Below are 26,858 nucleotides of genomic sequence, written 5' to 3' on the forward strand. Positions count from 1 at the left end.
CCATGTGTGCTAGGAGAACAAACTGAGCAAACTGCCAGAGAAGCATTAAAAAGATATTAGAAACACACAGTGCACCCAAGCTTCCTGTATTAATATTTAGAATCTTGACAATATAGGTCAAAAGCAACCTCTGAAGCACAAGAGACGGGTATGAGAAACTTTCACCAATAGGTGAAGCCCACATATGGCACCATCTTTCCCCTCCTGTTAGTCCAGGAGTGGAATCATAAAAACCAGAACTTTGACATCTAGGGTAGCAACCCAAAAATGGAATGCTCCCTGAATTTGAGTTACCGTTTTTGAGACATTTGGCACTGTGGCGGTTAAAAGGACAGTGTTGGCATTCAGTGCCTGTCATCAATTGTTAGCCAACGCTTACAGTTTGGCTTTTTAACAGGCCAGGCAGAATTAAAGGCAAAATGCACACAAGTGGTAATACCTCTTTCTTTTATGTCTGTTACCACTCCGACTGCTTGTCTTAAAGGGGCTTGAACAGCAGGACACTGTCGTCTTTCACTGACTTTAAACAACCTTTGTGCCCTCCTTTTCAGTACAACTTACATTTCCTTCTAGTACCATAATAATTTCTTCCCTCATGTTTACAAAACAACATTAACTGCAATATAATAGTGGTCGTTTCTCCCCATCTTTCAGGGTTTGAAGTGGCTACCAACCATTACAATACATTATCAAATTTTCCAGGTAAGGGGTTACTCCCAAACTTATTCTAATATCTCAGAATACCTCCTAATGGTGCACCTCCTGCTGCCCATTTTAATAATAAATACAAGACACAAGTGAAACAACAAAACCTTTTCAGAATATCACTTTTAGACTGTCTCTCATTTTAGTCAGATCCCAATGAATACACAGAAGCAAAAACCATAGTCAAATAAAGTAAGTAATTCAAAAGACCAAAATTACCACAACCATACAAATCTTAAATCAAATCACAAAGACAGAAATTGTAGTCCAGTAAACAAAAGTTATTGGAGTTTTAGTAGGGCCTATGTCACGATCCAATATTCAGATACGTGGCGATTTTTTTTAGTTGTTATCAACACATCCCCGTCAATATTCCTGGTGAGTTGTCTAATATACATCCAGCCTCCGTCTCCCCCCGCCACCTACAGGGAGCGAGGCATCTAATTTCCCTGTTTAGCTTTCACAGTCCGAATGGGTTCCTGCAAATCTATGGAGGGGGGGGGCACTGACTCTTCACGGTCAGCTTTCTCACACATCATGGAAACGGGTGGTTTATCTGGCCAAGCAATCACTATTTTTTTCAAAATATCTGTGGGAGTCCCATTCATTAATTCATGCGGAATCCTCTTTTGCCAACCAAGATGCCAAAGGTCTGTCCTTTGGCAATAAGATTAGGTGGGGGACGCCTAAATTTTTTGCCTGGGAGTCTCTCACAAGGGGGACGGGCTTGCCCATTGGATTGCTTTAGTTTCAGGTCGATGAGGAGAGGAATTAATCGGCCCATATTTCCAGCCATAATTAATCAGCTCCTGGGCAATGTCCCCCCAGGTCCATGTTTTTGACCTTTGGGAGTTATGATCCTGAGCTGGAATTGCTCTCTCTTCCAGTTGTGCAAGTGGGGTGGCAGCTGTAATTTGTGCCTGCAGTTGAATTCCGACAGATCTAAGGGATTCAGGAAGCCCACAAATTAACAGGGTCATCCTTTTCAGATCCACTGACAATAACATTGGTGATTCCTGATAAGGAGTCAGCTGCCGGTTGTGTATCATTTGCAAGCAGGCTGCTTTTTGTACACTCTCTACTATCTGGTCTGTGGTTCTGACAATAGCCAATGGGTCCCCCCTCTCTAGGGGATCTAATCCACCCACTCAATGAGCGGCACTTTGTGTGAGTGACCACGGGGCCCTCCAGTCGCCAGTAGTTAAAAAGACCCCAGGTCCCCAGTACCCTTCAGCCTCTTTCTCAATTAATAAAATTTGGTCACCCCTGACAACGAGACTCGCCACACATACTCCGTTTCTGACTCTGGGAGTTCGTCCGAATTCTTTCTTTAGTTTAGTCATCTCGGTGGCTGAATAGGGGACCTCCTTAGTTACTGAGGAGAGTCGATTGTCATCCAGGTCCTCATAAAAGTATTCCGTTTTAATCAGGGGGTGTAATTGTGGGATTTTATCTAATCGGGCTTTAGCTTTCTGCAACTCCTGTTAGGGATAAATGGGACTCACTCTCCTAATATAGTCACCCTTTTCTTCCAGCTCATTCATCCGTACTTCTACTTCTGCCCCTTGCTCATACAAGCAGTGAGTTCCTCCCACAGTGTACTTTAAAGAATACAAGCGAGCCTTTTCACTTGCTAATTCTTCCCGGAGCTCAGCATTTTCTCTTTTAAGGTCAGCAATTTGGTCCTGTAACCACTCGACTAACGTTTGCAGAGATTAGATAACCTTTCCTTTCTGGGTTTGGCAGTCAGCTCTGCTGCGCCACCGACACCAGGCTAGCTCCTAGTACCGCACATACTATGCCTTTGCCTTAACTGAGTTGCAACTTCGACTCCTTTTGCAATACAGAGATACGATCTGCCACGCTCTGCAAATTATACCAATTATCTTTAGCCCAGTCCTGTCCCGAGACTGACGGACGGGCTTTAAAGGTTTCCAAAATCTTAAACAATATCTCGGGATCAACAGTAGGGGAAGATTCCCCCTTATTGTTTTCCTTTTCCATTACTACTTAACTCACAAAAAGTCAGGGCCAAACATCTCAGGGAGGGCAAGAATTTAGATTTTACAACGGCCACCGACAATTCTCCCTGAGAGGATACACACGCTTATTTCTTAACTCACAATTATAAACCCAGCCCTCTTATCAGCAGATCAGAACTCCAAAAAAATAAATAGATAGTAAGTAGTCCTATCCCCCAAGTCTATCCACTGGCCAGGTGAATAGGTAATCGTCTCCAACTGCACTAAGGCACCTCTCGAAGAGGCGGAGACGCTGACCCACCATTCCACTGAAAAACCTCCAACCACAAGGAACGGGGACCCTAGCTTCTCTCCTCTCCTAGCAAGAGAAAGCTACAGTTCTGAATGCTAAGAGGTCAACCACTAAAGCCCCCTGTAGGCTCTTTCCCTACGGACACCGAGGCAACATTTAACATACAAAAACTTGTGACACTTTCACCATTGGGATCCTGTCTGTGACGCCAATTAATGTCACGATCCAATATTCGGATACGTGGCAATTTTTTACGATCTTGCCAGGACAAAACAGATTATATGATATCGGGTGCACAGATAGATGCTGGTGTGCGATCTTACAAGAGATCTGGCAGAACCCCCTTGCTTTCTAACACTCCTCACCGAAGTGGGAGGCTGGGCACTGGGCACGGCTGGATTCTGCCTTCCCTCTCCTGGGATAAGCTGCATAGCAGCTGCACCCTTTGTTGTCCAGCAGGACCTGTGAAAAGGTTTAAAGGTGATCCCAAAGGGTGAAATTAAGACGCAAACGAGGTCAGATGTCACGTATACACCAAATTTATTGAAGTTACACAACGAAGTCCCTAGAGGGACAGGGAGGAAAACAGAGAAGAAAGAAAAAAAAAAAAAGAAAAGCAGAAATACAGAGAATAGAAAGGATAGTTACCACCACGGTCCAGCGACATCGTCGGTGGGGAAGCACTTCGCTGCACCCATAGTGTCCCAGATTTTTATACAGTTCTTGCCCACTCTCCCCCCTTCTCCCTGTGCAGGGAAGGCTCTGTGCTCCTCGGGGATGGAGGGGGGGAGGGGGTTATGGTGCCGGGCTATATTTGCAGATGGTCTTTGTCAGGCTAATTAACAAGTGCTGCTATTCAGAGAGACCTAGACAGGCTGGAGACTTGGGCGGGGAAAAACCTGATGAAGTTCAACAAGGGCAAGTGTAGAGTTTTGCATTTGGGGAAGAAAAACGCCATGTACCAGTACAGGTTGGGGGCTGACCTGCTGGAGAGCAGTGTAGGTGAAAGGGACCTGGGGGTCCTAGTAGACAGGAGGATGACCATGAGCCAGCAGTGTGCCCTTGTGGCTAAGAAGGCCAATGGCACCCTGGGGTGCATTAGAAAGGGTGTGGTTAGTAGGTCAAGGGAGGTTCTCCTCCCCCTCTATTCTGCATTGGTGAGGCCGCATCTGGAGTATTGTGTCCAGTTCTGGGCCCCTCAGTTCAGGAAGGACAGGGAACTGCTTGAAAGAGTCCAGCGCAGAGCCACAAAGATGATTAAGGGAGTGGAACATCTCCCTTATGAGGAAAGGCTGAGAGAGCTGGGTCTCTTTAGTTTGGAGAAAAGGAGACTGAGGGGTGACCTCATCAATGTTTACAAATACGTAAAGGGTGAGTGTCAAGAAGATGGAGTTAAGCTTTTTTCAGTGATGACCAGTGATAGGACAAGGAGTAATGGATACAAATTGGAGCATAGGAGGTTTAAGGTGAATATCAGAAAATTTTTTTTTACTGTGAGAGTGACAGAGCACTGGAACAGGCTGCCCAGAGAGGTTGTGGAGTCTCCTTCTCTGGAGACATTCAAAACCCGCCTGGACGCCTTCCTGTGTGATGTACTCTAGGTGACCCTGCTCTGGCAGGGGGGTTGGACTAGATGATCTTTCGAGGTCCCTTAGGCATTCGGACTATCCAGGTCAATCAAGGGTTTATTCCCTGATTACTTCTTCTTCCCCACTTGAGGAAGCCCATCGCGTGATGAGCTCCTGCAAAGTTTTAGTTGATTGTCTATCCATTAATTCTCTTGGGATGTACTCTGCCTTGTAGCTGTAATCCCATTGCTTTTAAAGAGTAAGCGAGTTCCTGTATTAGAGGGATTATTCTTTCGGGATCCACAACATAGGTGAACTGTTGTGGATCTAACTTCCTTTCATTCATCATTTGGAGACAAGCTGCCTTTTGCACACTTTCTATTAAGTGGTTGTTGCAAGCCGGTACTGGGGGGCTACCGGCTGTCAGGATGCTTTTGCGACTGCCCCTCCCGATGTGGAGGGGTTTTTGAATAAGACCCAGGGTCACACGTGGCACTCGCCTCTCACGGAGGAACGGCCACCGCGGGACCATATTTCAGGGTGGTAGTTAGAAAGCACCACCCCCCCCGACGCTCAGAAATTGTCTCTAAAACCAAGGTTTACTCCACAAACTAATCGGTTTATTAAGGGTGAACACAAACCGAGGGATGATGTTTAGGGAAAATGCAAATGTAAATGGATACCAGGGATATAAATATGTATGTAGTGAGAAAGTGCCCTTTAGGGAGGCAATGCAAAAGGTCCGGTGCTTTTAAGGGAGAGGGTTAAGGACCAAAGGGAGGAGGGAAGGAGGGAAGGAAGCCCAACGTCAGTCCTCCTTAAGAGGTTGCGCTGTGTATGCGGGTATGAGGAAAGGAATGCGTGTGTGTGTGTGTGTGTGTGTGTGTGTGTGTGATGTTACCCTCCGGCGGCTTGTCCCCGACGGCTCCGTTCCCAGCGGCAGCGTTGGTCGGCGGCCCCGTCTTGGAAGGCAGGACGGCAGGTCCGTGGTGTCGGAGGGGCAGCCTCTCGGCAGCGGGTGCAGCGGCCGTTGGTTTCCCCTCCACCGGCAGCAACACGGGGAGGGGGCTCCGGCCCCGACCCCAGGGCTCGGGACCCCGGCACGCTCGGCGCTGAGGCTCAGGCTGGACCCGGGGCAGGCAGGCAGGCAGGGTCCCAGCACCAGTGTCCGCAGCAGGGGGGTGTCCCAGGCAGAAAGCGTCTGAACGGGCCTCAGGGAGGAGCGAAGGGCCCACCTGCTGCCCTCGCCACCTTTGATACCCCCGTGACCCACCTGTCCAGTCAGTGTCACTGTCCAGAGCCAATGAGCATCCATGAGCCCCAAGTTACTGTGGTGACTGCCAGGGGCACAGGATGACTTGTCGCTCATCCTTTCTGTCTCGGACCACATCTGTTGTTTTGGGTTATGTTGTCCTTGAGAAGCAAGTCTGTTTTAGTCCACTAGTTGGGAATAATCAGGAGAGGCCTTCGCTGGCTTAAAAGACATTTTGTTTAGACTTATGTGGGGAAGAAAAGAACAGTTTCCCACATCTCACCCCGTGGCTTTTAAAGCAGCAAGTTGTAAAGTTAAGTTTTATGTGCATAAATGTATATTATATCTGGATTCCTGCCCAAATCCTTCTCCTCCGCATTTGATCCTTACCCTCCTTGGATGTTAGCTGGAATATATATGTATGAACAAGGGAACAATTCCCATACAGTATATACAATCATATGTCTAACAATCTAACATATCTTCAAAAGCTCCATGATTACTAATTATTACTAGTTTTAACAAATAAGTTATGCGCAGTATTAATAAAACATTATAAACATTCAAATTTACCAATCATCTAGTCTAAATCACATTCTTACTAACATATCAAACTCTTACTAACATATCAGACTCTTATTATTTTTGACAGTCATTAGATCATTCAATTGTTATTCTTGAACCAAACGAGAGCAGTTATATCATCATTCACCCTTTTGATCCCGGCTGCAGTATCAGACTTGGTCAGTGGGAATCTTTAGTGAAGTCATCTTACTCAAGCACAGTTCAATCAGGAATGACATAACGCTGGCTACACATGGGTACAAGACTAGGAATAGAATAATTGCAGTTATTATAACACAAACTCAATATTCAATTCTATTGGGAAAAAAAATAAAAGAAAAATAGATTATTTAGGGAATTCCCAAACTTAAATCAAGTTCTTGTCACTTCAGTGAGTTTTGTAATAATGTTCTGAATTATTTCCATCCAAGAGAATATATTGCAAACAGCAACTCAAAGGCAAGTACAGAAGGAGACAATGTTACAGAGCACCTTGTTTAGGCCATGGGGTGATCAGTCCCACAGCGGTCACAAAGTAACTCCTCTGGAGTCCAGTAGCAGGTTGATCAGGCCTGGTACTGTCACCAGGATGTCTCTGGCTCTTTAAGCTGTCATGCTTTGCAGTATATTGATTAACATCATTAGACATAAATACACAGAGATACAAACATACATACAAAACTGAAACACCAATTTACTCGACATGAATTATCCATCTTGTACTGATTTTGTGTTGCTTGTCATTTAAATCAGATGCAACCCATGTATTTGAATTCACCGGTGTTTGTAAGGTGAGCTTGACCTTACCAATGTGTGGCAAATTTGCCAGGACAATTTGTCCAGGAGGGAGAGGAGTTTTAGATTGCTTAAAAGACCTTTTATTTTCTCTGTGATCTTGAGTGGGTAACTCAGGGAAAAAGGCATTCAGGCGGGGGCACCCATTCACCCCCCACCTATTGTTTATAGTAGTGACTGCATACCTTAACCTTTCATCCCATTTCGAGTCCTGTGGGCGAATAAGGCTTTTAATTAACCCATTAGTGCGTTCCACTATTCCATTGGCTTGTGGGTAGTATGGGACATGAAATGTCCATTGAATACCTTCCCTCTTAGCCCACTGCTGTACAAGGTGTGAGGTGAAGTGAGTTCCATTGTCAGATTGGATATTTGCGGGTTTAGGTAGAATTCCAAAGACCTTTTCTAAGAAGCAAACCGTGTTTTCACCATTTGCCTTAGAAACAGCTTCGGCACAGGTCAATCCTGACACCACTTCCACAATCGCAATGACATCTTGTTTGTTTCCTGATCTTCGGAAGGGACCGATGTAGTCCACCTGCCATGTGGACCACAAGGGTTTTCCTTCCCTGATATGCAGAGTGTCAGTTGTTAGGGAATGTTCCCCAAGTCTAATTTTGCAAAGATCACATGAGGAGATGACTGTTTTGCACTGCTCACGGGTGACAGGCCACCCACGAGCTTGTGCCTCTTTGTATAGATCAAGGATTCCTGAATGGCCCCTCTTACACTGAAGCCATTCGAGCAATCTTTTCCATTCCTGATTTTCTCCTTCTGTGATAGCTAATCGGATTTCCTTCACATCAATCCTAGCTAGCTCATCAACATAGTTATTCCACTTACTGGCTTCATCCTTTAGAGCAGCTTGGTGTGAAGGTACCCATCCTACATGAAAATTAGGATTCTTTTTGGCAATTTTCAGAATTTGTTGCCACTTCTCTTTATGCCAGACAGGCACTCCATGAATTTCCCAATTGTTACTTTCCCAGAAAGTAATCCATTCCACACAGCCTTTAAAAACCGCAAAGGAATCTGTGTAAATGTACACAGCGTCCTTGGAGGCTTTTTCTTTTAGGAAAACATTAAGAACAGCATCCAATTCTCCCACCTGGGCACTGCCCTTATCTTGGTTTATGATTTGTTCGCCTGTGGCAGGTTTAACTGCAGCGGATTTGAACAACCAAGTTTTCCCTTCTCTTCGGGATGAAGCATCTGTGAACCAAGCATTAACCAGTTCACTTCTATATTCTGGGGCTTCTTTGATAGGACTGGGAACTTTCATGATCAAATCCTTTTCATTTGTAGATTCAATTTGTTCCTGGATTTTCAATTGTTTATCTGGGCCTTCTTCAAGTTGGAACAGTCCAGAATAGTACTCAATTTGACTATACCATTTTCTGATTGTACCCTTTTGGGATATTCCTTCTGGAGGGGCCTTTCCAGACAGTACTTGGTTAACTACCTTGAAAGGGCCTCGAAGAATTACTTTTTGTTTTTTAATGATCTTGCTGATTTCTTTTAGTGCTGTACACACTGTTAGCAATCCCTTTTCCAGAATAGAATATCCTTTTTCTGAATCTTTCAATGACTGAGAGTAAAAGCCAATTGGTCGAGTACTCCCAGTAGGTCCCTGTTGCCAAAAATGATATGATAAGGCACTGGCTGAAAACCCCCACTCTGTTATTATTGGATCCTCCGGGTGAAGGGGCCCCAGAGTTTGGTATGTCTGCGCCTTCAATAATAACAGTTCAAGGGCCTCATCATGAGAGTGATCCCATTCCCAGTGACGATTTTTCTTTAATAGATCAAAAAGAGGACGTGCTATGATGGATAGGTCTGGGATATGCTTTCTCCAATACTGAAAGGTTCCTAGTATTCCTTGTAGTTCTTTCTTATTGGTGGGTGCCTTTATCTCTCCTAAGTAAGATAAAGTATCGGAAGGAATATTCCAGGTCCCCCCTTTCCATCTTATTCCCAGAAATTTTGCCTCTTGGGATGGAGGTTGCTTTTTCTCTTCAGGGATTTCTATTTGCATATCGGTTAGATGCTTGATGATAGCATCGTAAACTGCCTTTACTTCCCCCTCACTCTGGCCCCCTACCAGCACATCATCTATGTATTGATAGACTTTTACCTTGGAATTATTTCTGATTTCTGGAATGTTTTCCAGTTCACACGCAAGTGCGTGATGAGCGAGTGTGGGCGAGTGTTTATATCCCTGGGGCAACCTTGTGAAAGTGTACTGCACCCCATTCCAAGTGAAGGCAAAATATTTTTGGTCCTCAGGATCAATAGGGATTTGGAAGAATATACACTTTACATCCAGTGAGGCCAGCACTGCATGTGCTGCTTCCTGGATTTCTAACACCAGATCAGCAATGTTAGGTACAGCAGCTGTGAGTGCATCTGTATTGGCATTCAGTTTCCTGTAGTCGACTGTCATTCTCCGTGTACCATTGGGTTTTCTTACAGGCCAAATCAGGGAGTTAAATGGTGAATGACAGGGCACAATAATGCCCTTTTGTTTTAAATCAGAAATGACTTCTTTGATGCCTTCTTTAGCAGCAACAGGAATGGAATATTGTTTCATATTTGTGATCCTGCTTTGTGGCAGACGGGGAGCATGTTGTAGCAACCTCAGCTTTAGTGTGGGTGTGCCAAAATTCCATTAGCAACCAGTGTCATCTCTCCAGGCTCGGCCCACGAGAACATCCATTCCTAACAAGTTGTAAGGAATGTCACCCACAATCATTTCAGTCCGGATCGGTTTTTCCTCTCCTGGTAGATTTAAAGTGACTTTAGCTGTTTTTTGTAAAGCAGAGTTACCAAATGCTCCACTTACATATATTGGCTTTTTAGCTGGTTTAATACCACATTGTTTCAGCTACATCGGCTTTCAGTGTGGAAATCTGTGCTCCTGTGTCTACCACAAATGTTACAGGATAACATAAAAGAACAGTTTCCCACAGTGGTCAACTTTGCTTTTTATGGCTAGGGGGTCTCCTCTCTCTAGTGGATTTAATCCCCCTGTCCAAATGTCACAGAGACTAATTTTATAGTACACTGTAGGTAAGACAACATTTTGAATCTCTTCAGGAAAAAAAACATATGTGATGCTGAGAGATTATAAGCATTGCTTCTAACTCCATGTATTAAGCATTTGGCAGCCTGAACCCCAAGGGGGGTAATTCTGGCAGTCCTCCCCATATTGGGAGGGTCCTGCCAAACCCCCAACCCCATAGATGGGTCCCCCCCTCCCACCTGCACCACCCAACCCCAAAACACACCCCTCCCCCTTATTTATTCTTGCTGGTCAATAAACCCCCTGGAAACACACACACACACAAATATCAGTAAAAGGAAAAATAGCTTCATCCTGGCTCAAACCGGGGCATTCCACCCATTATTCCATACCATATATTACATACAGGCTCTATATTTTACCAACTGTTAAATTAAGGATTCTCCCCCAGAATCTGATTACCTTGAGGTACACATTGTACTTCACCATCCTCCATCATCACACACCAGGTATGTCCAGGTCCCTGAGCAAAAGCAACACCCCAGACAGGTTTACCTTTGCGTGAAGAAGGATAGACCCAAACACTTTTACCCAGCAGGTTTCTTTCACATACCACAGGGACTTTTTCCCCATCTGCAGTATGTAAAAGGTCTGACTGAGCAGGACCAGCCCGATTGATGGATCCCCTGGTGTTAACTAACCAGGTGGCCTTTGCCCAATTTTTGTCCCAGTTTTTTAAAATTTCACCACCCATTGCCTTCAGGGTAGCTTTCAACAAACCATTGTACTTTTCAACTTTCCCTGAGGCTTGTGTATAGTACGAGATATGGTATATCCATTCGATACCATGCTCTTTAGCCCAGTCAGTCACAAGACTGTTTTTGAAATGAGTCCCATTGTCTGACTCAATTCTCTCTGGAGTACCGTGTCGCCAAAAAAAATTTACTTCTCAAGGCCCAGGATAGTATTCCAGGCTGTGGCATGAGGCACAGGATATGTTTCCAACCAACCTGTACTTGTTTGCACCATTGTAAGCACATAGCATTTAACCTGGCGGCTCTGAGGCAGTGTCATGTAGTCAATTTGCCAAGCCTCCCCATTCCTGTACTTGGACCACCTCCCCTCATACCACAAAGGTTTCAACCGTTTTGCCTGCTTAATTGCAGCATACATTTCAATCGTGGATAACCTGTGCAATAGTGTCCATGGTTAAGTCCGCCCCTCAGTCACGAGCCCATTTGCATGTTGCATCTCTGCCCTGATGACCTGAAGAGTCATGGGCCCATCGAGCCAGAAAGAGCTCACCCTTATGTTCCCAATCCAAGTCTATTTCGAAGACATGAGCTGCCTCATCTGACTGAGGAGGGCCTGCTGTTCTATCTACTTGAGAAGGGCCTGCTCCTTTATTTGTTTGAGAGGTACCTGTTCCATCACCTGATTTAGAATTGTCTGCTTCCCCAATTTCAGTCTCAATTGTTGCTTGAAGAAACTCTGCATGTCTCAGATGGGAGCGAGTAAAAGGGGAGGAGCGTTTCACCTTTGCTTTGCTCCTGGACACAGGATTAACTAGTTTGATGCAAATGGGAGTGGACTTAATCTTTGCAGAAGCAGCTGTTTTTGTAGCAGCACTTGCAGAAGCAGTTGTTTTTGTGCTAGTACCAGTGGTGGCATCAGCAGCAGTGGTGTTGGCAGCATCATGGGTGGTAGCGGCAACAGTGGCAGCAGCATTGCCTGTGAGGGAGTGGCAGTGAGTGAAATAACACCTCACCCTACGTATCCACAATACATTATAAACATTCAGTAGAAGCATCCCTATTGCAACAATGCTATTCAGATCAAGAGTTGGGAGATTCAGCTTGAGAGAAAATGGAGAGGTAAAATTGAACCTGCTACTGCCATTACCAACATGGACATTTCCATTCACTTTAGGAACTGTACTGTAACCGTACACATACAGTGCCCCCATAAAGATCAGTATCAAAAACCGTAGGATCACTAGGCTGGTAATTATACGGTTGATTATGGCTACAGTTCACAGTTCTGTCGATAAACCATAAAACAAGAGCAGCTACACAGAGCAGTATGATCTTGGCTGCATACCACATGTACAATTGCATGTTGGGAAAAAGGTCCAGCAGAAACATTGCAGAAAGTGTCCAGTTTTCAATCCATCATGAAATTCAGCAGAACTGTTGTTCATTGCTATCTGAGGGATTCCTTCCATCAGAGATAGAATTTTAAACACTTCCAGTTTATGAGAATTTATAGCCTGGGCTTAAGATCAACCCCACAGGTGTCACCAATAAATTGTTGTCACAGTTTGACTCAGGATCAGCAATTAAACCAGTGTCACCGTTTGACTCAGATCTGACAACAATGCTCTCGATCCCCTCCCCCTCCCACCCAGGTAGGGAAGAAAAAGAGAGAAAAAGTGAGAGACTTTACTGGATTGAAAACTAAACTACACAGCTTTAATTAAACACTAATGATGAATGAAAATATGTACAATTATATACAAATATGTTCAGATATGTGCAAAAGCTTCCCTCCCCCCCACCCCCAGCAACTCCCACAGCACTCTCCTTAGCTGTGAACAGTCCCGAAGAATTCCGGACTGCTGCTGGAGAAAGTGTAGTTATGAGGGTCAGCAGAGTTCGAGCCTAAGGGTCGATGGTGATGGATGGACGGAGTCCTCCTCGGATGCCGGCCATGGACGGAAGAAAAGGGAAGAAAGAAGCAGGAAGGAGAATACTCTCCCACAGTACTCTCTTTAGCTGTGAACAGTCCCAAAAATCCTGGACCGCTGCTGGAGAGGGAGTGGCAGAGCAGACAGGAGCTGAGGGCAGAGTTATGAGGGTCAGAGATGCACAGCTTAGGAGTCGACGGTGATGGATAGGTGGAGTCCTCCCTGGACACCAGCCATGGACAGAAGAGAAGGGAAGAAGAAGAAGGAAGGAAGTTGTCTTCTGTCATCTCTGACCTTCCTCTGAGTTTATATATATATATATGGAATGGAATATCTCTGGCCAGTTTTGCTGTCTTTCAAATACAGATACGACTCTTCTGCCCCAGTAGCCTCTGTGGTGGCAGAGCTAAGGAGTGACCTTGCAGTCTCAGCAGTAACATAAACATTCCAGTGTTATCAGTCCACTAGCTGGAGCATTTGCTGCTGGTTAAAAGAATGCTTACTGAAGGAAAAAAACTCAGTAAAAGGAAAATTGGCTTCATCCTGACTCAAATCAGGACACCTGTAAAATTCTAAATGATACAGAGCCTTCTAAGAGAGTGTCCTGGGTCTGGTTGAGCTGGAGTTAAGTTTCTTCGTAGCAGTCCCGGTGGTGCTTTGTTTTGGATTTTGGTTGAAACAGTGTTGATAACACACTGGTATTTTGGCTGTTGCAGAACAGTGCTCGCACAATGTCAAGGCTTTCTCTGCTCCTCCAGCAAGTAGGTTAGGGGTGAGCAAGAGGTTGAGAGGAGAGACAGCCAGGACAGCTGGCTGAAATTGGCCAAAGGGATATTCATGCTCAGCAATTAAAAAAAAAAAAAAAAAAAAGTCTGTATCTTCCAAGGTAGCCATTTCTCAGAGACTGGCTGAGTATTGGTCTGCTTGTTTTGTTTTCTCAGCCCCCCTTCCTTGATTCTTCCTTCACGTCTTAAACTCAATCCACAGATTTTCTTGCTTTTGCTGTTTCTATTCCCTGCCCTGTTCTGCTGGGGGTTGGGGGGAGTGAGCAAGCAGTTATGTGGGTGGTTAGATGCTGGCTGGGGTCAACCCACCACAGACATGATCTTTCTAATGTTATCTCAAGTGCTATACAGTTGTACAGACAAAACAACTCTTTCACTGGTTTAACTTGTTTTAATCAGGATGAGAAGCAAGAGAGAGAGCTATACTAATAAGACTATAGCTTTGCTAATGTAAACTATCTACACTGGTACTGTCACCAAATATGGGAAAAATAACTTATTGACACCAATGGGATGTAGATAAGCAGACATTTCTTTATTGACGTGCGGAGGATACGAGGGATAACTCCTTCTAGCGTATCCTGAGTTGCATTACAATCAACAGGTTTTTATATATTAAATTTCTATTGTCTAAAATATTTAACATAAAAATGCATATAATGCTCCCTTTTAATTATTCATTAAGTTTGCATTGATTGGTCCCTTTGTATTACATTACTTCATACATATTCATTTCTAACAAAAATCTTTGGCCACCCTATTGATTGTAGTCCCTGATATTCAAACCAGGTTGGCATTGGAAAAGGGGATATTCAAGCAGCATAGCTGGTTACTGTGACCTTGGCTATCGTGTGATAGGTTCAGGATTTATTATTGCATTATTCTTTCCACGGTAGCTGCTTGAGCATAATATCTTACTCTTTATGCAACACTAGACCTTAGCTACTTGTACGTACCACTTGTCTAGTACATGTGGTTTCTGTAACTACTTAAGTAAAACATAATTACCTGTAGAGGGCTTTTTAGTGAGCAATGGACATGTGAGCAATCCAGCCTTTACTGAAAACACCTGGGCCCCCGAGCAAGGACATTTCCATGGATACCAACTGAGAAAGTGAGCAGCGAAGTAAACAACCAGATGTGCCAAAGAAGGAAGTGAGGCAGAGAGTCATGACTGTGCATTCACGTGCTAGGAACCAATCACTGTTTAGGTCATGGCAGGGCTTTATGACAATTGACCAATGACAAGAGTGGTTTTGGACACGTGTACATAGCAAGGGGCTATATAAGAAAGGTTGGCGTGTAAAATAAACGGCATTCACCTAATCATATTGATTCCTGTGTGTCTGTCCATTATGACCTCCCGCAATTACCCACTCCCCCTCCCAAGGTGATTCCTATACGAACAGTTTCTCCTAAAAGCCTTGTCTTGGTCAGGCCCAAGCAGGCCCAGGCCTTCTAAATAATCAAAATTTAGTCAATTCAGTAACAGTACCACTTGTGCTGGTATATGTGATCTGTATCTGTATAGTCTATTTGACTTTCATTCTGATAGAAGTTCTCAAAGCCAACTTTCACTTTGATTTAATAGAAAAAGTGTTTAAACCTAGCAGTTTTTCTTTTTTTTCTTGTTTATGTTAAGCCAAAAGATCACTTTTATATCTCTGTCAAAATGCTTTTTTTTGCAACTCTTGCAAGACATGCATGAACTGGCAGAATCAATAGCTGAATGATCTGAAATAGTTTATAATTTAAATAGTATAAAGCAGTAGCTGTATAAAAGTTTTCCTTTTTAAGAGTTTTTGAGAACACTTATCAACACTTGACTTTGCTTCAATTGCTTCCTCCACTGCTGCTTCCCCCCCCCATTTGATTGTTTGGGGTAGAAAGAGGTCTGACTAGAGTTTTGTAAATAAAAGAAAATTGAGTTAAGGATAAGGAATGGTTGAATGATGAGTCTAACCTTTGCCTTAAATTGTAATGTTCTTTTGTAATATTTTGCAGTGTGTGAATTGCTTTCATTTTGTTTAGGTGAAGGCTTTGATGCTGTGATCTGTGTATGTCATTGGAGAAACAGGTTATACCCTGAAGTGAAGCCTGAGCTGTTTCCTCTGGTTCTGTTTGTTTACCAAAAGTGAGAAAATTGGGGAGGAAAGAAAAAACTGATTATAGAGAGCCTTTGTTCCCTTTAGATGGTGCAGAGTACTGTCCTGCAGTTTGAATTATTTGGGGAAATGTTTTATCCAAACCTGTAAGGTTTTTAAAATTCTGTATATTGGACATTAGTAATTTGAGAGAGAAATCTGATAACTTTATTTGAAACAAAAGTTTGGAATTGCATAAATTTTAATTAAGAACTTTTATTAGTTTCACAGAACTTTTCTGTGAAAATAAACAGAAGCCTTAAATTCTAAGGACACCTATTGTTACATTGTTTTTTAGGTGGTATCATGGAAAACTTGACAGAGCAATTGCAGAAGAACGTCTTTGGCAAGCAGGAAAACCTGGAAGTTACCTTATTCGAGAGAGTGATCGAAGACCAGGTTCATTTGTGCTTTCATTTCTAAGTAAAACAAATGTCAATCATTTTAGGTGAGAATTAAATGTTTTCTTTTAAAACACTGTAACTTGTTTATTTGTGGTTTTAGAATTTACTACAGCATAGAAAGCAATCGTATTACAAATTGAATAATTTTTTACTTTTCTTTTTATTCATGTATGGTATAGCTCTTTACCATGGTTTAGTTGCTTTAAATCATGCTACTTAAAAATTCCTTTACAGGCTAAAGAATGAATATGTGAGGAAATCAACATCATCAGAATAGAAAAGCTTTTCTAAAGCTGTTGTGACTAAATTCACAGTAATGTGCAGGCTTCTTATTAGTAATCTGAGGAGACTGTTTTGAGTTTATTCCTCAGTTACTGCAGCTCACAGGACATACTTAAATGTCAAGGTCATAGCAAATCTGTGTGCTTCCTTTATAAGAAAGAAATAACAAGGAGAAACAAAGAGGTTATGTATTTAATAATATGAGGATTTGCTGTAATCAGCTTTCAGTACTTTTTAGAATTAGTTGTTCTAAATACAAATAACCCTTTATCCAAAAGCGTAACCAGGATTATTTTACCATTAGCAAGTTCTATAGAATCATAGAATCATCAAATCATAGAATCATCGAATCATAGAATGGTTTGGGTTGGAAGGGACCTTGAAGATCATCTAGTTCTAACCCCCCTGCATGGGTATGGACACCTTCCACTAGACCAGGTTGCTCAGAGCCCCATCCAACCTAGCCTTGAACACTTCCAGGGATGGAACTTCCACAACCTTCTTGGGCAACCTGTTCCAGTGTCTCACCACCCTCACACTAAATAATTTTTTCCTAATGTCTAACCTAAATCTACCCTCTTCCAGTTTAAGGCCATCCCCCCTTGTCCTCTCTCTACGTGCCCTTGTAAAAAGTCCCTCCCCAGCTTTCTTGTAGGCCCCATTCAGGTATTGGAAGGCCACTATGAGGTCTCCCTGGAGCCTTCTCTTCTCCAGGCTGAATAGCCCCAACTCTCTCAGCCTGTCTTCATAGCAGAGGTGCCCCAGCCCTTTAATCATCTTCATGGCCCTTCTCTGGACTTGCTCCAACAGGTCTATATATTTCCTGTGCTGAGGGTTCCAGAGCTGTATGCAGTATTTCAGGTGCAGCCTCACAAGAGCAGAGTAGAGGGGGAGAATTACCTCCCTTGATCTGCTGGCCATACTTCTTTTGATGCAGACCAGGATGCAGTTGACTTTCTGGGCTTCAAGCACACATTTCCAGCTCATGTTGAGCTTCTCATCCACCAACACTCCCAAGTCCCTCTCATCAGGGCTCTTTTCAATCTCTTCTCTGCCCAACCTGTATTTGTGCATGGGATTGTCCCAACCCAGGTGCGGAACCTTGCGCTTGGCCTTGTTGAACTTCATGCAGTTAGCACAAGCCCACTTCTCAAGCTTGTCAAGGTCCCTCTGGATGGCATCCCTCCAGCATGTTGACTTCACCACACAGTTTGGTGTCATCAGCAAAGTTGCTGAGGATGCACTCAATACCACTGTCCATGTCGCCGACAAAGATGTTAAACGGTACTGGTCCGAGTACAGACCCTTGAAGAACACCACTCGTCACATGTCTCCATTTGGACATCGAGCCAATGATCACAACCCTTTGGGTGTGACCATCCAACCAGATCCTTATCCAACAAGTGGTTCATCCATCAAAGCCATAATGTTCCAGTTTTGAGACCAGAATGTCATGCGGGACAGTGTTGAAAGCTTTGCACAGGTCCAGGCAGATGATGTCTGTTGCTCTGCCTTTGTCCACCAAGGCTGTGACCCCATCGTAAAAGGCCACCAAATTAGTCAGGCAGGACTTGCCCTTAGTGAAGCTGTGTTGGCTGTCACCAATCACCACTTGGTTATCTGCTTGCCTTAGCAGAGCCTTCAGGAGGATCTGCTCCAAGATCTTGCCAGGCACAGAGGTGAGACTGACCGATCTGTAGTTCCCTGGGTCTTCTTTTTTTCCTTTCTTGAAAATCGGGGTTATGTTTCCCCTTTTCCAGTCAGAAGGAACTTCACCAGACTGCCATGACTTTTGAAATATGATGGACAGTGGCTTTGCAACTTCATCCACCAGTTCTTTCAGGAGCTGTGGGTGAATTCCATCAGGTCCCATGGATTTGTTCACCTTCAGATCCTTCAGGTGTTCATAGACCTGCTCTTCAATCCTTTATAATATTTTCAAATCTTAAATAATCTTTCCTTCATGGATCCATTAATTATGTGAAGAGATACCTATTCAAAGGAAACTAATTTGCTGATATTGTTCTTTATAGAACAGACATGCCTTTGGTTTCATTTGTTGACTGGAGAGTGTATAGGTTTTGGTTATTAGAAGGACAGATGCTACACTCAAACGTTTTTCAGTCTAGAGAATAGCAGTCTTGAAGTTCTTTCAGCCAAATATAGGAATGTGTCCACTGGGTCCTACAGACTGGAAGTGTCGCTTTCACCAAAGCTTGTTCTTTGCCAATTTCAGCCTTCCAAAAATGGGTGTAACATGCATTGCTCAACCATCTCACTGCTATTTTGTTTCCTAAGAGTGATATTTTTTTTGTTTAAGCTTTCCTTACATATTTCTCTTTGACTAAAATACAAATATTTTAGATGAAAATTCTCTCAATTCCTCCCCTTTGTCATGGTTTAACTCAGGACTGGCAATTAAACCAATGACAGTTGGATATAGGCATATGTTCATGCAGCATATGATTGACAGATATGTATGTATGTGTGTACAGGTCCATCAAAACTAAATTCTTCTTGGCTGAAATGGTATGTTTTTTTGGTGAGTTGCTGAGCATGGTAAAATATTGGGAAGGAAAATCTTTTAATTTTGTCCTTCAGAATTTTCTGTGATTACAGAAGTCTTTGTGTTTCCTAGTCCCATGTGTTCTGAAGGTTTTATGGAATCATGGAATTGTCAGGGTTGGAAGGGACCTCTAGAGATCATCTAGTCCAACTTTTCCTAAGTAACAAGTGATAGAACAAGAGGAAATGGCCTGAAGTTGTGCCAGGAGAGGTTTTGATTGAATATTAGGAGGAACAAAGTTTTGGTGGAGGCAGAACTTTTTTCTTTGTACAAATGACTTGTGTAATACAAATGTATTAAAAACTGTTAACTTTCTTACCTAAATAAATTATTTATGTTTTTAGAACTTTTATTGCATAACCATATGAACAGACATAGTATTTTCAGTTTTTTGTATGACAAGTGTGTTCACAAAACTGAGTACTAAAATATGCACTCCCACCACTCTGCAAATAAAGAAAAACAACTCCAAACCAAATACACACACCTGCATATCTCAACTACGTAAGTTAGTAAGATGAGCAATTTGACAAGAGTTTTCTTTTGTATTAAACTTTTGAAATAGTTTTTTTAAGCATTTTTCCTATTTATCAGCAGGCTTTTAAATTGAGTGCATTATTATTGCAAAGTTAATACTTTGTTAGAGTTAGTACTCTTTCATGGCAATTACATTACTGGTAATTTGATTTTTGGTGATAATGTGACTGGTAACGTTACAAAGCTAGAAATAAAAAGCAAGACTATCACACATTGCCCAGAGAAGCCACAGGTCACTCAGGGAAGTTGTGGATCCCCCCTACCTGGAAGTGTTCAAGGCCAGGTTGGATAGGGCTTTGAGCAACCTGGTCTAGTAGGAGGTGTCCCTGCCCATGGCAGGGGGGATGGAACTAGATGATCTTTGAGGTCCCTTCTAACTCAAACCATTCTGTGATTCTGTGGTTAGTTAAGGAGGGGTGTGTATGTGTGTGTATATATGAGAGAGAGTTTGTATTATTGTATTTTGTGAAACGTACACAGTCTGCTTTAAAAACTCAACTTTATCCTAACTTCTTTAAAAAAAAAATCACATAGCCAACAAAAAAACACATCAACTATTTGTAGCAAAATATTTTCTTCAGTCAAGCTTCCTTTTTTTTAACAGGATTATTGCCATGTGTGGAGACTATTACATTGGTGGGCGTCGCTTTGCTTCGCTCTCGGACCTAATTGGTTATTACAGTCATGTGTCTTGTTTGCTAAAGGGGGAAAAACTGTTCTGTCCAGTAGCACCTCCAGAGGCAAGTAGTACAATTTTTAAATGCAATTTACTTATTATTAATTATTATTATAATTAGTTTTGCATTTGATAGTAATAGTTTTCTATGAAAAAAGCATTGTAGTCAGTTTTCCCTAGTTCTAGAGCTGTGTCAGCATGTGGTATAAGGAATATATAAACATTTTCTTACTGATACAAAGTAATGATAAAAAATTGTGTTTTAATGAAAATCTGTAATGAGAAAGCTAGATATCTGGTATTGTTATAATCTCCAAATGTTTTAATAACATTGTATGTAAACTGAGATAAACAAGAAAATGTGTGGTATTTGGCTAGGAAAGAGCACCATTATAATGTAGTTAGCCTCTAGGTTTTTTACAGTGACTTAATAAAATATTAAAATTAATAATACTATTTTGTAGCAAAGATTTCACAGTACAAATCCTGGAAATAACCAAAGTTCCTGAAAACTGGGCTTCTTTCAAGTGACTATCATTAAGACAATATCAGTAATTTAAAACCCCCCCACAACTCAAACAAAACAGCCCCCTCCCCAACACCTGCAGACTGTGCCCCCTCCGAATAAAAACGTTTCTTAAAGTTAAACTTTCATAGATTTCTACTAAGTGGAAGAAAGCTCTGAAATATTCTTTAATTCACATTATTGGTAATTTGATTTTTGGAGATAATGCGACTGATAGTGTTAGAAAGCTAGAAACAAAATGAGAGTTTTTGTAGATAACTTTAGGAAGTAAGCATTTCCAGCTCTTACTATTTTTGACCCCTTGAAAATTTAAAAATAGCACAGGGACACAAATGACTATTATCAGTCTTTTGCCTCAGAATAGCATAATGTTGGGGAGAGGAAATCTATACTAGAATGAAAGGGAAAATTAATATCTTTGCACTCTTCTCTTAAATTGTAGCCTGTGGAGGATAGAAGGAGAGTTCGAGCAATTCTACCCTACACCAAAGTGCCAGAAACTGATGAAATAAGGTATGTTTTAATAACATGTAGAAGCAGTTGTGAAATTATTGGAGTATTTATAAATACTAATTATTTCAGTATGTTCACTATGCAAAAACTTTCCAATTGCATCTTAGACTTAGTGCTCTGGGACATTAAATGTATGGTGCCTCTTTTTTTTTTTTCTTTTTTCTTTTTTTTTTTTTTCTTTTTTTTGGTCTCACATCTTGTCATCTCTCTCCTTGTCTTTTTTATCTTCCCCTCCCATGGATATAGCAATAACTTTTGTTCTGGGTATACTGTTTGTATTAATTGTAAGGGGAGTTACATTTAATTCCTAGAACTATGAAACCTAGCTTAGAAGTAGAACATTACTAGTTTCAAAGGCTTGACCACTTAGAGAAAAATGTAAGCTTGTGCATGAAGGAATTCTGTACGAAAATGTCTCATGTGAGGGTTTGAAATAAATTTGCTCTTAGTTTACCTGCAGAAGTAGCTAGTAACAGACAAATAGTTCAAGCCAAACCAATCTTGACCACTAGAAAGAGAATGTGAGAATTGACTCTGATAAAATTTAGAACAGTATTTTTAGTGTTATACTTAAAATAAGGAAAAAAAGGAGAGCAAAAAGACCAGTAAATGTTGAATTGCACCTACCGACTTAAGAGGACAAAGCATTTCATTACTCTGCTATGGTAACAAGAATTGCAGGAAATTAAATTTCAGCTGTATCCTAAAAGAGGGAGAAAAAGTGTAAAGTTCTGTGTGTCTGTCTAGGCTTCAGAGATCTGCATGGTAAAATAGTTATGTTCATAGCAAAGCTCGGACAAAGTACTCTGCTTTAGGTCAAATTAGTGTACTATACTCTTGTACTGTAATGGACTTTTGAAGATTTCATGTAATTTAGGGAATCTTGACTTATTTTTAATGTTATAATTAATATTTATAAAGCTTGAAGTATTTCAAGGTTAATTTCAACCAGTCTTCCATGCAATAACTTACTGTGAACTTCTTTATAATAGAACTGATGTAGAATGGCCTTGCTGTTTATTGTCCATTTTTAAGATTTAGGTTCATTAGTAGCTGAATTAATTCTAAGTATTTTCATTAGGCTTTTTACTTCTTTCTGTTTGCTTTGTACTCAAGTTAATGCATTTTCTGTTACCCTCTGTCACAGATTAATTGAGAGAAGCCATCATTGTGGGGTTAACTAAAAGGGTTTTATTAATGATTAAATGATGATAAAACGGTAATCAATGATTGAATGAAAATAAAATGGTAATCAAATGGTGATTAAGCAATAATTGAATGGTAATTAAACAGTGATTTAACTATTATTTACTTATCATTTAAATAAACTAAATCTTAATTTAGATGGTGATCAGATGATGATTTTAGGCAGCCTTCAAACTAACTGCACTTGTAATAATTAATCTATAGCTGGATATATATTGCATGCTAACATACAATATACTCTTAGGCCTTGTGGGAAACTGTTCTTTTCTTCCCCACATAAGTCTAAACAAAATGTCTTTTAAGCCAGCGAAGGCCTCTCCTGATTATCCCCAGCTAACAAACTAAAACAGACTTGCTTCTCAAGGACAACGGAACCCAAAACAACAGATGTGGTCCAGGACAGAAAGGATGGGCGACAAGCCACCCTGTGCCCCTGGCAGTCACCGCCCTAACTTGGGGCTCATGGACGCTCATTGGCTCTGGACAGTGACACTGACTGGACCAGTGGGTCAGGGGGTATAAAAGGTGGCGAGGGCAGCAGGTGGGCCCTTCCCTCCTCCCTGAGGCCCGTTCGGACGCTTTCTGCGTGGGACACCCCCCTGCTGCGGACACTGGTGCTGGGACCCTGCCTGCCTGCCTGCCCCGGGTCCAGCCTGAGCCTCAGCGCCGAGCGTGCCGGGGTCCCGAGCCCTGGGGTCGGGGCCGGAGCCCCCTCCCCGTGTTGCTGCCGCTGGAGAGGAAACCAGCGGCCCCTGCACCCGCTGCCGAGAGGCTGCCCCTCCAACACTTAATTTGTTATAGATATCAGATGCTGGGTAAGGGGTCTCTCAACCCTGAAGGGTAACCTTGAGAGTCATCACTTCTCAAGGGGGAGATCGCTGCCGTGCAGACTGCTGCCATACAGTAGAGCTCAATGGGCTTGGGAGGGGCGCTACAGACATTTATAGCGTAAACTAATTGACTCCTAGTCAAACCCTCTTTTGGTGTATGTGCAGTTGTGCAGCTGTAGCAATTTTTGTTTTATCTAGTCCCAGCTCAGGCTGGTATTGTTAGCTCCTGATAAGATATGCCCTAGACTCCTTGGTTCCTGAGAAGATATGGCCTAGCACAATTCTTAAGGTTTGCAAAGCAGAGCTGATTTCAGTCAGGCCTACTTCTCAGTAATGCCTGAACCAAAGTACTGTTCACTCAGAGTGGGTGCATCCATTACATCGTCTCAAATGAGAGACATTCTGTAGAAAATTGCTATCTAATTTTGGATTGAACTAGTAGTTGATGAGCTTCAGCATTTCATAGCTGTTGCCTGTATCCCTGATGCATCATCTGACTTGATTGAGAAGTCCCCCTGTGCTCCAGTGAAAGGTTTTCATATGACCTGATGTTGTGGTTTAGCCCTGGCCAACAACTAAGCACATACAGACACTGGAGCAGTAATTTTCCTGGATGGATGCCTTTTGGCTGTTGTTTTTTCTTGCAGTTCCTATACTCGAGCTTCTAGTCTTCAGGTAGGTTCACCATCTCACTTCCCCATGTCCTCCCCCTGGTCATGCAGATAGAAATACAGGGTGGCATGTGATGTGTGCCACTGGTAGCCCTCTACTCTGAACATAAAAAGGCTGAGTTCTAATTGACAAGTGGCTGAATATGAGCCAGCAGTGTGCCCGGGTGGCCAAGAAAGCCAATGGCATCCTGGCTTGTATTAGAAATAGTGTGACCAGCAGAAGTAGAGAGGTGATTGTCCCCCCATACTCAGCACCAGTGAGGCCACACCTGAAGTATTCTGTCCAATTTTGGGCACCTCAATTCAAGAGAGATATTGAGGTGCTGGAGCGAGTACAGAGGAGGGCAACAAAGCTGGTGAAGGGCCTAGAGAATGAATCTTATGAAGAACACTTGAAGGAGCTGGGAATGTTTAGTTTGAGGAAGAGGAGGCTGAGGGGAGACCTCATCAGTCTCTACAACTACCTGAAAGGTCATTGTAGAGAGGTTGGTGCTGGTCTCTTTTCACAGGTAATTAGCGAAAGAACAAGAGGGAATGGCTTCAAGCTGCAACAGGGTAGGTTTAGACTGGACATTAGGAAAAAAAATTTCACAGAAAGTGTGGCCAGACACTGGAATAGGCTGCCCAGGGAGGTGGTTGAGTCATCATCCCTGGATGTGTTTAAGGGTTGTTTGGATATGGTGTTGGTGGATATGGTTTAGGGGAGAACTTTGTAGAGTAGGTATGATGGCTGGACTTGGTGATCCCAAGGGTCTTTTCCAACCTGAATAGTTCTATGATTCTATGATTCTATGACTCTTAATAGCCAAGGCATTGGTTGATATGGGTGAGGAAGACCTATCCTTCTTTAATTGCTGGGACAATTGTTGGGACAGTTTCTTCACAGTTGAGATGCAGGCCTGTAGGGAGGAAGTGAGATTCTCTTTGAATTCTCAGAGTTGGCTGGCCAATCCATCCACAGTTGGTGCTGGTGCTTCTGTGTCTCTCCATCTCATTATCACCAGGGTGTTGGCATATGACATCAGTGTACTTCACACAAACTTTTGCTACGTGGACTGTATGCACCGGATTTCATCTGGGTTTTTGAATACCTGGTTGTCATCCAGGTTGCTATTGATCACCTCCACTATGGCTAATTCCCTCAGATACTGGATACTTCCCTCAATGTTGGTCCACTTGCTTCAGTAATTTGCAAGATGTTCCTTCACACCCAACAGGAGTGGCCTTCAAAGACTGAGGACTCCTGCCTCTTTTACAGTCCCTTTGTCAGTGGTCTTATCCCTAGGAAGGGATCCCAGCTGCTGAGCTTCCTTACCCTCCAGTTCCTAATTGTTTGCCCCAATATCCCAGCATTGGGCTATCTTGCCCTGTTCGGGACAGTAACCAGCTGATAATTTGCTCACCTGGTTGACAGCTTTGCATATCTTGCAGCTCACTTAGGGATAGAGATTGGGTGGTTTCTGTCTTGTTTATAATTTCAGTCCTTTCCTCCTCCTGGTCTTGTTACTGCTCTGCTGCAGAACAGGCTGTCTCTTCTGATTCTTTCTCCTGATCCCTCTTAGGAAAAGCTTCTTCATCTCTTACTGAGTTGACTTCCACTTCCATTACTTCTTTCTAATTATAGAGGTGACTGATATAGTTGAAGGCTGGGTCTCTGGTTTAGTCCTAGTGTCTGCTGGTGTGTTTTCAGATCCAGAGACCCTCTCTTCTTGAGGGTACTGAATAGTACTGAGCAGTGTTCAGGAGGTGCTGGCCAGGCTCTGGCACAGTGTGAATTGTGCCTCTTTGGAATAGCCAGGACATTTTTTTTTCATCAGGATCTGGGAGTGAAGTCCTAGACCATTGGAGATGACAACCTTTCTAGATACCTGCCCATATTCTCTCACATGCCTTGCCATCCATAACCACACTGCTGCAGGGCCTGGGTGATATTCCTAGTTGGTTAGCCTTAGAAAAAGCCGAAATAATATTCTAAAGAAATACCAATAGGAGTATTTTGGTTACCCAAAGATGTTCAAGGTACTGAAAAGTTACTATAAAGAGGGAGAAAACACCACAGAAGGTGGTGGTGAAGGTGCCCTTCTGTATTTCCTCCACAAACCTCTCAGAGGAAGAAGTATAATTGTTAATTGTTTCGATTAGATGGTACCCGAAATACAGTAATGGCATCAGTACAGAGCCCAAATAACAGATTAAACTGAAGGCCAGCGTTTTAATAATAAACCTCCCAGGCAAAACACCACTTATCACTACAGAGCACAGGAAACTGCAAAAGCCAAAACCAGTCTTTAACATGTATAGCAAAAAAAGGGAGCATGGCACAGATCAGATAAACTAATGTTGAGAACAGATAAATCAATATAGTGACCAGCAACTGTTAACAGATATAATAATTATAAATTCTTTCTAATATGCTCTTGTCAAATATGTTATCTCAAACCCTTTGAGCCCCACATTGGACACCAAAAAAGGTCTGTTTTGGTTTAACTCCAGCTGGTAACTAAGCACCACACAGCTGTCCACTCAATTCCCTTTGGTGGGATGGGGAAAGAATTGGAAGGGTAAAAATGAGAAAGAAACTCATGGGTTTAATATATATAAAGATAGTTTAAGAATTAGAAAGAAATTTTAAAGAAAAAGTGTAAGAAAAAAACCCAAACAACCACAACCAACAAAGAGAGAGGAAAATAAAACAATTGCCGGTTCCTGAGCAGCAGCCCCCCCTTGCCGACATCTACCCTCGGTTTTATTGCTGAGCATGATATCATATAATATATGAGATATCCCTTTGGTCAGTTGGGGTCAGCTGTCCTAGCTGTGTTCCCTCCTCACTTTTTGTGCACCCCCAGCCT

General features: G+C 42.5%; 1 protein-coding gene across 4 annotated transcripts in view; it reads left to right on the forward strand.

The window, feature by feature from the left end:
• LOC127395160 (ras GTPase-activating protein 1-like) overlaps positions 1-26,858 on the forward strand; it is a 117,538-nt gene that overhangs the window by 23,487 nt on the left and 67,193 nt on the right. For all 4 annotated transcript variants that reach the window (XM_051641647.1, XM_051641648.1, XM_051641650.1 and 1 more), the window contains exons 2-4: positions 16,094-16,243; positions 20,189-20,324; positions 21,229-21,299. In XM_051641647.1, the coding sequence (XP_051497607.1) occupies positions 16,094-16,243; positions 20,189-20,324; positions 21,229-21,299 (357 nt within the window). The remainder of the gene's footprint in view (positions 1-16,093; positions 16,244-20,188; positions 20,325-21,228; positions 21,300-26,858) is intronic.

The sequence above is a fragment of the Apus apus genome, chromosome W, assembly GCF_020740795.1.
Source record: "Apus apus isolate bApuApu2 chromosome W, bApuApu2.pri.cur, whole genome shotgun sequence".
NCBI lineage: Eukaryota > Metazoa > Chordata > Aves > Apodiformes > Apodidae > Apus > Apus apus.